At 48.7% G+C, this 13,893-nt stretch overlaps 1 protein-coding gene across 1 annotated transcript; it reads right to left on the reverse strand.

Annotated features, from left to right (window-relative positions):
* Window positions 1-1,796: 1,796 nt before the first annotated feature.
* RBP4 (retinol binding protein 4) lies at window positions 1,797-11,013 on the reverse strand. The gene is made up of 6 exons (XM_047824318.1): window positions 10,869-11,013; window positions 10,594-10,722; window positions 10,356-10,492; window positions 10,104-10,210; window positions 4,079-4,291; window positions 1,797-2,081 (listed from the first exon to the last, which is right to left on the reverse strand). Exons 2-6 carry the CDS (start codon window positions 10,702-10,704, stop codon window positions 2,044-2,046), a joined length of 606 nt encoding a protein of 201 aa, XP_047680274.1. The 5' UTR covers window positions 10,705-10,722; window positions 10,869-11,013; the 3' UTR covers window positions 1,797-2,043.
* Window positions 11,014-13,893: the final 2,880 nt, after the last annotated feature.

Consider the following 13,893-nt stretch of genomic DNA (forward strand, 5'->3'; position numbering starts at 1 on the left):
TCCCAATGAGATCCAATGGAAAGTAGGCAGTTGGAGGCAGGGATGGGGAACTTGGGCCCAAAGATACAACATTAGGAGTCATCACATTGTGTTTACAGGTCTCCATTTTTATGAATTATCTCTGCGACAAAGAGGCGGTGGAGGGGGGAGGGGAGAAACAAGAGCCAAAGAGATCCCAGGGATATGCCACCACTTGCAGTCTGGGCAATGGCAGGACCGCACAAGAGCTCGGCTACTGGCACACAGTAGGTGTTCAACAAATCTTTGTTGCAGAGTAAATCAGTGCCACTGGTTGCCATTGCTTACAAAGTTTATTGAGTAGCTTGCTTCCGAAGGAAGATTTATGGTGATCACAAGCTTGAGAACAAGAGGACGGGGATCTTTTGTTCATCTTTGGTTGACAGATTTGGTAAATTAAAGCTGTCTTTTGATGTGATGTGTGGCTACGTTATGGGTGTCTGGAATCATCAGACTGAAGATGAAGAGCCCAGTTCTGACACCTGTTGTTCCGTGTGAACGACAGGCAGGGACTACCCCTACGGGGTTACCTGTCATCTGCCTCTTTGATGGGAGAACACACAGTGAAGTGGTGGACCCGGAAGCCCCTTTTGGCTCTGTGATATGCCAGCCCCCAAGCAGAGATCTCTACACATATGTGCCCTTCCCCACTTCCAGACCCAGTTCATGAACATCAGTCTGGCATCATCTCCGGGGCTTGCACAGTTCCTGAGTGGTCTAACTGAACCCTCACTGCACCCTATCAAGCAAATACTATTTCCCCATATTTCACAAGAGAAGAGTGAGGCTCAGAAAAGTCACATAACCAGCTCCAAATCACACAGCTAATACATATCTAAGCTGGATTTTGACTTAAAACCAAGACTCTGGTACCAAAGCCTTGATGCCTTTTCCAAATAAGAAACTGAAGTTCCTGGGAGCTCCTGGGAAATGAAGGCAAATGGCTCTGAATGAGGTTAGGCATTGTGTTCACAAGTGCTACTAACAGTGTGGGACACTGGTGTTCCATTCCAGCCCCACTGCTTCTATCCCAGCTAGCCCCTTTCCGGCACTCCAGTAGGGGGCGCCATGATCTTCCCACAGATCTCTTTTCCAGGGCCCCCTCTCCTAACTCCCCCAGGGAAGCCCACAGCAACCTGTCCCTCAATATTTTGGCCATGCCTGAAATAGGAACTAAATTAAGCAGCACCTGGGTGACTCAGTCGGTTAAGCATCTGACTTCGCTTCAGGTCACGATCTCGCAGTTTGTGGGTATGAGCCCTGCATCAGGCTCTGTGCTGACAGCTCTGAGCCTGGAGCCTGCTTTGGATTCTGTGTCTCCTCCTCTCTCTGCCCCTTCCCTGCTCGTGCTCTTTCTCTCTCTCAATAATAAGTAAGCATTAAAAAAATAAATAAAAAGAAGTAAATTAAGTGCTAGAAATAATGAAGGGTTGGCGGTGAGCCCACCATCCTACCTACCTCATGAACCTTGGGTACATTGAGGCCTTGGGTTCGCTGGCCTGGCCTACCAACACTCACCTCTTTTGGCCTCAGTGCCTTGGCCAGGCTAGTAGTTAAGGCCTTTCTCACTTAATGGGGAAACCCGTTTTTTTCAGGAAGTCAAGAGAAGCCACAGTCATTAATAATGGAGATTGGGCACTAGAACAGGCCAAAAGTCATGAAGAGCTGGGAGACAAGAGCCCCTCCTGGTATATTAAAGCACACCGTTCCCAACCATCTGCAGGACTTCTCACTTTGACACAGACACAACACAAATAAAAACCCAGATCACAGCAAACCAGTGACTATATTTTAATAAATCAAAGTCTGGAATCCTAAGCCTCAAACGATTCCTTAGGACACTCCAGGAAGGCAGACATTCATTCGAGTGCAGATTCACTTATCACCTCATATATTTTTATGTGTACTAAGGTTCCATGTTGGCTGAGGGGAGGGGAGCAGAGCAGGGAAACTAAACTCCTAAGGTAAGACAGAGTTGAAGGCTGAGTGAGTTAATGGGAACTTTTCCAATGAAACTCCACGCTGCTACAAAATGTTTTGTTCTGATTTGCCATCACAGTAACCTGAAATACAGAAAACAAAGTCAATGACAGAAAGTTGGACCCAATGTTAAAGGTATATGGGGTATGTCAGGATGGCCTTAGGGCTCAGCTTTATTCAAATGTTTCTTGTAGGGTTACAGCTAGACATGGCAGTAATTCATCTGTAAGTCATTGGCATCCTTAAGGCTTTCTGAAATCCTTTGAATTTCTCCGGGGGCAAGAGAGAGGGGACAGCATAGGAGCTGCTGTTTTAAAGTTTTCCTTTTACGTGCCTTAAATTGCCTCACTGAATCTTTTCTTTAAAAAAAATGTTTAGTGGTTTGTTTTGTTTTGTTTTGTTTTTTGAGAGAGAGAGAGAGAGAGACAGAGTGCAAGTTAGGGAGGGGCAGAGAGAGAGAGGGAGACACAGAATCTGAAGAAGCTCCAGCCTCCCAGCTGTCAGCACAGGGCTCAACATGGGGCTCAAACTCAACAACCATGAGATCATGACCTGAGCCAAAGTTGAAGGCTTAACTGACTGAGCCACCCAGGTGCCCTGCCTCACTGCATTTCAAAGGATCGGGAGCATATCCTCCTATCTCAGGAAGTGGAGGCCAAATCAGCCTGGCCCCAGTCACTCTGTGGGTGGTTCTATAGAATGTCCACCATGTCCTCTGTCATGTGTCAGCAGGCAGTTCTACAAGGAGGGTCGGGGTCACAGAACAACCATGGTTTGCATCCAACTCAATTACCTGTGGGAGGTTTGGGGCAACCTGTGTAATCTTTCATAGCCTGAGTTTTCTCATCTGTAGAATGTGGATCATGAGAGTATCTACTTCATGAGGTGTCTCTGAGGATTAAGTGACATAATTCAGGGAAAGGGCTTGGTGTGGGGCCTGGCTGTGGTGAGATCCTTTGCGCACCCTCCATTTAGGCTGCCCCCAGGGAAGAGCATCAAAATCTTATTTTTTAATGTGTTTGGTTTAGGTTCATATCTGTTTGGTGTGGCATGGGCCAGCTAGTTAGATGACTGATGGAGGAGTTCAGTTCTGTTCTCTTTTTCTACATGTTAACATTACCCTATTTGGATTTTGAAACTCAGTTTCCCGTGGGAGTGAGTGTCATTTCAAAATAGACTGCACACTTTCCTCCAAAATGTTACTGGTTTTTAAAGCAAGATCAGACAGGGGTAGTGCTCGCTTAGGCAGCACATATGCTAAAAAAAAAAATGATCAGATAAGAGTAACATCTATAAAAAGATTCAACGATTGTTCTGGGGAATCTCAAAAAACATAAGTGAGGAAAATCAGCTAGTCAATTTCATGGCACTCTAGTTCCATATGAGAAAAAGAGCATTTGTTGAAATGGTTCTGTTTCAAACTTGCTATGGTGAGGTCTCTCTTTAACTTATAAAAAAATTGTTTTTACTTATTTTTGAGAGAGAGAGAGAGAGAGGCAGAGTGTGAGTGGGGAAGGGGCAGAGAAAGAGGGAGACACAGAATCCGAAGCAGACTCCAGGCTCTGAGCTGTCAGCACAGACCCCAACGCAGGGCTCAAACTCACGAGCCCTGAGATCACGACCTGAGCTGAAGTCGGATGCTTAGCCAACGGAGCCATCCAGGCACCCCTCTCTTTAACTTTGGCAGCAATGGCCATTATTTGCTGCCCGGCTCTTCACTGGGGCTACTGACTCCCTAAACAATGTTAATTTTGTCAAAATGGTTTTTTGGGCAGTGTAGCCACACAGACTGGGCCTGGGGTAGCAGACATAAAGGAAGAGCCTGTCCTCTGCAGTTTGATTTAATTAAAAGTGCCAGGGTTTTGGAAAAGGGCTTTTGCCCATCCCTCCTGAAACAGCCCCACGATAAGGCCAGTGAAAGATGTGGTCAAGAAGGACCAAACTGGGCCCAACAGGGCTCCTGAGACTCCCTGTTTTCTCTCTCTGGCAGAAGCACCGTATTTCACTGGCCTGTGGCCCAAACTCACTGCCCACTGACCCTTCAGGAGAGTGTACGGTGCCCTGACCCTCACCCACTCACCATTGTGAACGATCAGCCTGTACTGCCTGGCCAGGCACAGCTCATCCTGTCTCTGCCGCACGATTTTCTGCACGTCCGGGGGAAGGCCGTTGGGGTCGCGGGCAAACACGAAGGAGTAGCTGTCAGCGCAGGTGCCGTCAAGGTTCAGGAGACGGCAGGAGTACTGCACCGCGTAGGTGTCATAGTCGGTGTCGATGATCCAGTGGTCATCATCTGCAAGCCAGAAAGCCACACTGCCAGTGCTGCTCCCTCAGCCAACTCAGGTGCCAGGGAAACTGACGAGCAGGCTCAAGAAACTGGTGACTTCCTGAAACTGGTTTTATTTCATTAGGAAACAGGAGACCACAAATAATTCTGATGGCTTTTACAAAGCTGGGAAAATAAGAAAGCCTTTGTTCTCCTTTGCAGAAAAGAACCCTGGAGTTGAGGGCGTGGGGGGCCGCATTCACTTCAACGATTATCTCCCACCCTGACAATAAATGTGATTGTACCTATCCAAAGAACCACAGAGAATGTGGGCCCACCGAAAACCACAAGATAGACCTTTCTACTGTTGTCTTCTCCATCCATTTTCTAACAATGTCTGTGCCTTTGTGGCTGATGTCTTCTCACTGCCCTGCTGCCCCCCGATCCACTGGAGGATGCCATTCTGATGATCCCCTTCACGGCTTTTCTGCTTCACCCTAATTCTGGCTTAGAAACCTGACATGCTTCTTCATGCTGGCAAAAGAGAGTAATTTTTGTGTTGAGGACACAAGGTGCCCACCCTCTGACATCACATATTCATTCTTAGAAGCTTGTATTTTTCAGATCTCCCCTGACAGAGGCAGAGCTGAGCCCTTGAAGAATTTAGATTTTGTTTAGCCCTAAGGCTGGGAGGTAATAAGCCATGAAGAAGTGTACACAAAGTGGTATAAATGTCAACAAAGGCAGGATGAGAAATAACATTAATAAGAATTATGTTTGAGAGATTTGGACTGGGGAAACAGCAATGAATGCTCAGGTTTACCTGAATACCTTATATTTGGTAAAAAGTGCCACATCTCCAGGGTGCCTGGGTAGCTCAGTTGGTTAAGCATCCAACTCTTGATTTCAGTTCAGATCATGATCTCACAGTTCATGGGATCAAGCCCTGTGCTGGGCTTCATGCTGACAGCTCAGAGCCTGCTTGGGATTCTCTCTCTCCCTCTCTCTGCCTCTCCTGTGTGCACGGGCATGCTCTCTCTCTCAAGATACATAAGTAAACTTTAAAAAAAGGAACAAAATTTTAAAAATAAAACTTTTTTAAAAAGTGCCACATCTCTACTTAATTTAACATTCTCATTAACATGTAGCCATGGCTAGGACTTTCTGAACAATTAATTATGCATCTGTCACTGTGTAAACAATTATTCCTCCCGTCTACCCAAAAGTCTACACTGTTATTCCTATTTTACAGATGAGGAAACTGAGGTACAGAGAAACTAAATAATTTACCCAAGATCACAAAGAGCAGGACAGGGCTGGAGCCCACAGGCCTAACATCTACACCACATTAATTCCAGGCAGTAGGTAACTTGGGGAAAGAGGGGACAAGAAACAAGAAACGAAAAGCCTCTGTGTCTCCATCTCCTTCCTGCCCAAGCCGTGAAGCAGGTGATGGTCCCTGTTCTTGTTGGTTCCATACGAGAGGAATGCAGAGGAACCCGGGTCCCCCGGCCTCAGAAAGCATAGGGGGACCTCTACTACCTACCTAAGCCACCTCAGGGTGTGCCTCTCGGCTCGGAGAACCCTGAGAGTGCCAGCTGAGGAGGGCTTCAGTGTGAATCCAGACCCACAGTTCAGCTCACTCCAGGCTCTCCAGGAGGAAGAGTGAGCCACTGCTGTACCTCCAGGCTTTCCCACGGGACAGGGTCCGAGGCCACAGCTGAGGGTGCCCAGACACAGGAGCTGGGCCAGGAACAGAAGCCATGGGGCCGCCTGCTGGGCCTCACCCTGACCAGGGCCTTCCCTCACTGGCTCCCCAGCCTCTGGGCAAAGTCTTCTTCCTCTGCAAATGAAGTCATTTCTTCCCTGGTGATGGGGCTCAGTGTGTCTGTCAGAGGTGCCCCAGCGGCCAACCCCTCAGACACAAATGTGCTCTCCTTTGAAATACTGCCCCAATTTGAGATCGAGGCAGCTGTCAGCTCAGCAAATCTGCAGCTTAATTTTGTTTTTCCAAGATTGTTGCCAGAATGTGAATTCTGACTTAAGAACTAAATAGTTTTCAATGCTTGGTTTTAAGAAAATTGACTACTGTTCTTGACTTTTTTTTTAAAAAAAGGCCTAAGTTGGTTTGGTTTATCTCCAGGTTCTTTTTGGCTAAATAGTTCAAAGAAGAAGAATTTAAATCCTAACAATCCTTGCCAGATTCTCCCTCCTAAGGCAAGAGATGAACTGCCTGAGTGCCACTTGAAAGAATAAACTTGGTCCTCCAGCCTCCTCCCTCCCAGCAGCTGGGGGTGGGTCACCCTGTAGAGCCAGAATCCCCCAGACATTTCTGGATAGTAGCTGTCTGCATGCAACAGAGCTGGGGAGGGAGAGTGATCAAGGCAGCGGCCATATGGCCAGGAGCCCCCGCAGCTGCCTCTATACTGTACCCACATGGACGGGTTTAGAGGTTTTAACTAAATGCCAGTCCAAAAAACAAAGAAAACACTCAGTAGACGGAGCTGTCTCAGTGACCTGGTTCCCTTGCAGATCTGTTGCTCAGTGCAGTGGGCCAGGATCAGGTCCCTTCAGCATCCTACACTTGTGTCCTCCCATCATCGAAAGTGAACAAACAGGTGAAAAGCTCCCTCCAGTTCTCGGTCTAATAGTCCAGTAGAGCCGGATGGTGGGTGTGATGCTATTTCTAATTGCCCCCACCCTACCCCCCACCAAAGTCCAGCAGGCCCTGACAAAGTGAATGGAGTCTGAGACCTTGAAACCTGAGTAAGCAAAGATAATCTTTGGATTGAATTATCTAGAGCAGTTTCTCAAGCTTCACTGTGCAGAAGGAGCATACCTAAGGACCATACCAAAACTGCCAACTCTGGGGCCTGACCCCAAGAGTTTCTGATTCAGAAAGTCTGGGTTTGAGCTCACAAGTCTGCACTTTTAAGAAGCACCCAGCTGATCCAGACGTAGGTGGTCTGGGGACCCAGGTTTCAAGAACTGATGTACACAACGTTGTTATGTAGCCTGTACAGGCTCCTTTACCAGCAGAGTAACAGACTTTATCTGGAAGACACACAAAGGAGAGTCTTTGTCCAGGTCTTTCAGGAATGGTCCGAAACAATAATGACCAAAGCTGATATTTTCTGAGCACTCATTATGCATCAGGTTAAGCATTTTTCATGCATTACCTTAATTTGTCCTTCCAACAATCTTATGAAATAGGAACTATTCTTTATCCCCATTTCTGTTAAGGAAATCAAAGTTCAGAGAGGCTAGTCAATGGTAAAGCCTACATTCCACCGAGATCGGTTGATGATGGCATTCCTTAACCCCTGAGACGTCCTGTTTGCTGCTGGCAGAGCTGGGGCAGAAGGAGGCCAGGATAGAGCACGCCCAAGGCTGGGGCAGCAAGCCATGTTGGAGTCTGCTGACACTGACACTTAATATTCAACTTGAGAGATTTACTGCATTTATTTTTAAAATAACATGACAACAAATTTAGCGAGCCTTTGTTCCTGAGCTATTTTCTCTGCATAAGTGTACCTCGTTTTAAACACATCTGTTTGGTGAAATGCAGCATGTGAAGAGGGGGAGAGGCTAAGAACGCAGGTCACTCTCTGAGGCTTCAGACCCTCCTGACCAAGTCAGGGTTTAATGCCAGACCAAGATCAAGGAAGAAAGAAATTGGCACAAGGAGAGATGGTAGAGTTTGTAAAAGCCCCCCACCTCCCCAGGCCCCAAAGCATGTAAGATACAGGAAGGTAGAAGCAACAAATCATACGGTCTGTGGGACACTTAGAAAACACTGGGGCAGCTCATGCCCTGGGCAAAGAGGTATCACTAAGTGCCACTAAGTAGCCACGTGGCCCTGGGCTAGTCACTTCTCTAAAAGATACCTCAGTTTCTTCACTTGTAAAATGAGAGGCTTGAACTGATGGTCTCTGTGGGACCTCCCATCCCGTGCCCAGAAGATGAAATATAACTCATGCCTGGGGAGAAAACGAAGCACTAATAATCTACACTTGCAGAGAACACACATCTCAGGCATTTTTCTAACTTTCTGCAGGTCAACTCACTGCATCCACAGAAGACAACTCCATGAGGCAAGGGCTATGATCACCTCCTTTTGTAGAGGAGGAAACTGAGGCACTGACAGGATAAGGAACACACTTGAGTTCCCACAGGTAGTGGGTCGAGTTAGGATTTGAACTCAGGCAGTCTAACTTTTAAACCCTGCAGGATCGGGGTACCTGGGTGGCTCAGTCGGTTGAGCGTCCGACTTCAGCTCGGGTCACAATCTCACGGTCTGTGAGTTCGAGCCCCGCGTCGGGCTCTGGGCTGATGGCTCAGAGCCTGGAGCCTGGTTCCGATTCTGTGTCTCCCTCTCTCTCTGCCCCTCCCCCGTTCATGCTCTGTCTCTCTCTGTCCCAAAAATAAATAAACGTTAAAAAAAAAAAAATTTAAACCCTGCATGTTGACCACTATCCAGCACTGCTTCCTTCCTGAAAGGGAATCGCACAAGGAACTGAATTCTGAGCCTTCCATGTTGTAGTCATCTCACTGACTATCTATAGCCATCGCTTTAAAGATTTTAAGTTGTTTTTGTTTTTGTTTTTTTGCCTCCAGATGAAATCCTAGGTAGAATCTCAACCTACCAGAGGTAAAAGCAAGACTAATCTGGTTTGGTAGCAAAGGAGGGGGTAGGACACAAGAGGCAAACCCCACCTCCTCATCGGGTTCTCTCCCACTCTTCCCAAATGCACTACCAGCAGAATCCTAGTTCTTTCCAGAGTGAATCTCAAAATGCAACAGAGCATTATGTGTTTACATTTACTAAAAATTAGTAATCTTGTACCCCCAGTATTGATTTTTGTAATTCATTACCAGAAACGCATATCTTTCATACTAAATGAATCACTCTAGAAAGTTTTGCTGCATTATTTAAAATACTTTTTTACTACTTACCTGGGAGTTGGAATCCCTGGCTTTTGACACTGGCTCCCACAAACTTGTATGACCGTGGGCAAATCAGTACTTTCTCTTGGTCTCAGTTTATTCATCTGTATATTGAACCCCCTTTGTAGGGGTAACTCCCTAAGATCCCATGATATGTCCCCCTTGGCCTGCATTATTTCCTGGGTACCAAATGGATTCCAGATGTGAAATTTAAGAGAAATGGAAAGAAAGTCAAAAAGGCAGGTAAATGTTGTGTTCTTATGATCAGCCTAGATTTTAGGATGTTTTTCTGAGTCTTCAACACCCTGTCTGTCCCCCATCTGAGTTTTGGTGCTTGGGAGAAAGCAGAGAGATCAGTGCCACCCAGAACACTGTGCCTGGCTCAGAATCTCAGCATCTGCAGGCAGGGCACCCCGGAGTCAGCCAACCCTATGCACAGTGCTCCCCACATCCTTGGATAAAGGTCTCCCAGCCTCTGCTGGGGCCCCAAGTAATCAAGCTGTCTCAGGGATTCAGCCCAATGAAATGGAGGTAATACAAAACCAGGGTGAATGGTGAGGTGGGATGGGTCTTGGGGAGGTGGGAAGTCTGAGCATGGAGAAGGCTACAGACCTTGGCACAGTGGCTGGATAGGAAAATGGCAGAAGGAGGTCACCTAACAAGCCCAAAGTCCTTTTGAGCTTGGGCCAGGTTTTCTGAGCTGGAGGTAGGGAAAGTGGGCAGGGAGGGGGCCTGGTCAGTCCCAATCTCACCTCCCCAACCTCAGGCCCTGCTCAGGGTTCCTGCCACTTACAGACCATTCTTTCCAAGGGTGCCGCTGAAGAAGAAACTCGGCAATCTGGCCAGGTATGACCCCCCATCCCCTGAGAGTCCTACTGAACTGACTACTCACTTCCTTTCTGGAGAAAGGACGCTACGCCCCAATACTTCATCTTGAACTTAGCAGAGTCCTCAGTGTCTGTGAAGGTGCCCACCATGTCTGCGCACACGTCCCAATTACTGCAAAAGCCAAAGAGATCCTGAGCCAGGCCGACAAAGGGCTTCCTCCCACCATCCCACCCGGAGGCTGCCCCCCCCCCACCCCGCCCTCCCTAGTCAGGGTTGGGTGCTCAGCTGGAGATGGGGGGCTGAGGGAGGCTCTGACTTCAAAAGACGGACTCGGCCCTTGGCCGTGGCGCTCATCTGGCCATTCTCATCCACAGAGAACTCGGCGACGATGTTGTCCTGCAGAAAGAGGCCCTCGGGGTCCTTCTTGGCCATGGCGTACCAGGTCCCGGAGAACTGCGAAAGAGGCGAGTGCGGGGTTTGGAGGCTCGGCGTGCAGGGCCGGCCTCCGGGAAGGGAGAACGCGGGGCACCGGGGACCGCCCGGCAGATACCTACCCGAGCCTTGTCGAAGTTCTCCTTCACTCGGAAGCTGCTCACCCGGCAGTCGCGTTCCGCCCGGGCGCTGCCCAGCGCGGCCAGAAGCACCAGCGCCCACACCCACGCCATCGTGTCCAGAAGTCCGTCCTGCGGGTACCGCGCGCCGTGAGCGCCCGCCCGCGACCCCCGGGCCCTGCCCGCCACCCCCGCCCGCGACCCCCGGCCCTGTCCGCCCGCCAGCCCGCGACCCCCGGCCGGCTCGCGGCCCCGGCCCCCGCCCCGCCGCCGCTCACCGCCGGGAGCTGCGCGCAAGCCTGGTGGCAGCGTGGTGCGCGTGGAGCCAGGGAGACGAGCGCGCCGCAGGGGCCGCCCGGGCGCTTTATAGCCCCGGCGGGAGGGGGGTCGCGCTTTCGTAACGGCCGGGGGTGAAAGACCGAGGGGAGGCGCCGGGCCGGCCGGCCAGCACTTGCATAACGCGACCTGACTCACCGCCGCCCGGGGCAGGGAGGGTCCCTTTGGGCGGGAGCCTCACCTCCGGGGCCGCCGCGGGCGGTGGAGCTGCCGCGCGGGGTGGCCTCGGCCGAGCCGCGGATACAAGCCCTGGCCTGGTCACCCGGCACTCGTGCCAGCGACCGCCAGCTGCGGCCTGGGGTGGCCTCGGGGCCCGGTGGCTCTGGCTGCAGGCGCAGGTCGGCCTGGCGGGAAGACCCTGGCCTCTCCCAGGGGGAGGGGGGACCCCGGGATGCTGGCCGGTGCCTCGGCGCCCGCGCCCCGGGCCCGTGCCAGATTGGCCTCTCTAACCTCCGACGGCCAGTTGTGCAGGGGGTTGGGGATATTTCGGCCAAGGAGCTTTTCATTTTATAAAGGACGTATTTTACTCTCTTTCGGGAGAGTTGTGGTACTTTCTGGGTCAATATTTGTTCTTTAGTTTCAACATCTTTAGAAGCATTAAAATCCTCCCTGTTAAATATTCTCCAGAAACGAACCCTGGTCAGAGCAGGAAATACTTGAGCAACCTCGGTGGTCGCCTACTTACTCTGTGGCACTTCGCTCAAACCGCTTTGAAACACGTCTACCAATTGTTTATGATGCAATTTTATTTCAAAGCCGTAGTGAAATTTTGTTTTGTCTTCAAAATACCTAAGGTGAGTTCGCTGAAGAGTGGACAGGAGCTGGGAGGCGAACAAAATTCTATGGTCAATTGAGGCAAAATGCTGTGACTCGTTATGCTATTTTGCCTACCTGATGGTACCATTTACTGACCATGTTTTTGTCATATCTTTCAAAGTTAGCGTTCCTCGCATGGGTCAAAGAAGTCAGAGGATGCAGCATTTGATTGAATGAGAGTTAGTGGTGTGTCGAAGAAGCAGGCGCCTTCCTAGAACTCTCTGGACATCCACCTGCCTGGTTCTCTGCTTCCACCTGCCACCTTGCCCTCCATCCCTGCCTCCTCCCCCAACTTGACTCTTTAGGGTGTCTCTGGAGAGCCAATGATGATGCATTTAACTCCTTACTGCCCCAGAGGGAGGAAAGCCCTGTTCTGGCCAACCGGCTACTTAGGAGATATTCTGGTTAGGCCAGTTTTATCACAGGACGAATCATCCCAAATAGCTCAAATAAGAGCTGCCCCTGCAGGGCCCGTGTGGGGGGAGGTACACGTGGCAGTGTATGTGCACCCTGGGTGGGAAATGACTTTCGGGCATCTTTCTCCTGTCCAATCAGTGCTTGGACCCCCTCCTCAACATTCCAGAGTCAAGCCCTTCCAGCTTCTTCTCCAACAGGTCCAGTGATGGAGGGAGAGCTCTTGGCCGAGTGTAACTGCCCTTGGATGGTTATTACTACCAGAAAAGTTCTCCCGGGAACCGCATCCCTTTCATCTGTTTCCCTAGAACATGTGCTGGCGGTCCTTGCACACGCTACATGCTGAATAAATGCAGGGAATTTCAGCGCACTGTATGGCGATTGTTTCTGCAACATGTTTTTTCATGTGTTAGATGTGTAAGAGGTGCTGTAACTGTTCCTTCTCCTCTCTCTCTTTTATTGATCTGTCGTGAACCTTGGTGTCCCAGATACCAGCAAAGAAAAACAGTTTATTTTGGCATTCTCTCTCAAATTTCTTCCTGACTGCAAATAGGTGAATACAGATCAACTGATGTTTTTAACATCGGTGCTTTGAAATTCGTCCTCATAAAGTAATTTTTTTCAAATATGCGTGTATCTATATAATAAAAACAGGAAAAGATGTTCATGGTGATTACCTCTGTGTGATAGGCTTAAGGACATTTGACGGTTGTTTTTGGTTTTGTTTTTTGATTTGTACCTTTTTGTACTTTCCAAAGTTTCCTAGAGTGAAAATGTTTAATCAGAAAACAAAACAAATATTCTCATTACAAACATTCTTCTCCCTCCCCCCGGAAGTAAAGTTATGTTTTAAATTATGGATCATAGATGATATACACAAAAGTTCATTTGCTGCCATACTTCATGGAAAAGGCAGACCATGAGTCTTTCATCTTGTTATCTGCCCCTCCCCCAACTTTTCCATGAGATTTATTAAGAGACTTTCACTTAGTAGGTACTCACTTAACAGACATTGACTTCATTTGTTTTATTGAAATGAATCACTTTAGGTAGGTTTCATAAAAGATTTATTTAAAAAGACTTGGCCAGAGGTCATTCTTTCTACAGTATAATTTCTCAGGATTCAGTGCTTATCGCAGAGGTGGGAGCTAGTCTTCCAGCAAAAAATGTGCATTCCTCTTCCATGGTGGAGAGTTGTGGAGAAGAGACTTTTTTGCCAGAAGGCACCTCCCCACTTCCTGTAGCTCCATAAAGCCACATGCCTAAGTCTGGTGGATGGAATGTGGACAAAAGTGCTGTGTGTCAGTCCCAGACAGGGCTTGTAAAAGCTGCCTGTCCAATCATCCGTGCCGTCTCTCTTCCCTCATCTGCCAGCCGGCAGAGACACCACAACCCGGGACCCCACCAGTGACTAACTTTTTGTGAATGAAAAATAAACTTCCGTTGGGTTAAGCTGCTGAGATTTGGGGGGTTTACCTGTAACAGAATAGTGTAACCTTAATGAATACAGCAACAAGCAAGTCACTAGCTCCTGGGAAATATGGAAAGATGTTTTACCATAATTGAAAGAAAAGCTAAGGCAAAGAACTTTATGTCCTTACCCTCGTAACAATTAAGCATTTCAAACCAACTCCATTTCATGCAAACTGACATTTACATCCACATCCTGACAGAAAGGCCAAGGAAAATGAAAAACAAGGAAATTGGGTAGCGTTTATCTTCCGACTACATTTAAAA

The sequence above is a fragment of the Prionailurus viverrinus genome, chromosome D2 (assembly GCF_022837055.1).
Source record: "Prionailurus viverrinus isolate Anna chromosome D2, UM_Priviv_1.0, whole genome shotgun sequence".
In the NCBI taxonomy this organism is placed as follows: domain Eukaryota; kingdom Metazoa; phylum Chordata; class Mammalia; order Carnivora; family Felidae; genus Prionailurus; species Prionailurus viverrinus.

What these genes read in the sequence shown, in the direction of transcription:
- RBP4 (XM_047824318.1), bottom strand. Translation starts at nt 10,704, where the DNA reads ATGGCGTGGGTGTGGGCGCTGGTGCTTCTGGCCGCGCTGGGCAGCGCC. An exon ending in AGAACTTCGACAAGGCTCGG is followed by an intron (nt 10,493 to 10,593) that starts GTAGGTATCTGC and finishes CCTCTTTCGCAG; the next exon opens with TTCTCCGGGACCTGGTACGC. An exon ending in GGCCGAGTCCGTCTTTTGAA is followed by an intron (nt 10,211 to 10,355) that starts GTCAGAGCCTCC and finishes TGGCTTTTGCAG; the next exon opens with TAATTGGGACGTGTGCGCAG.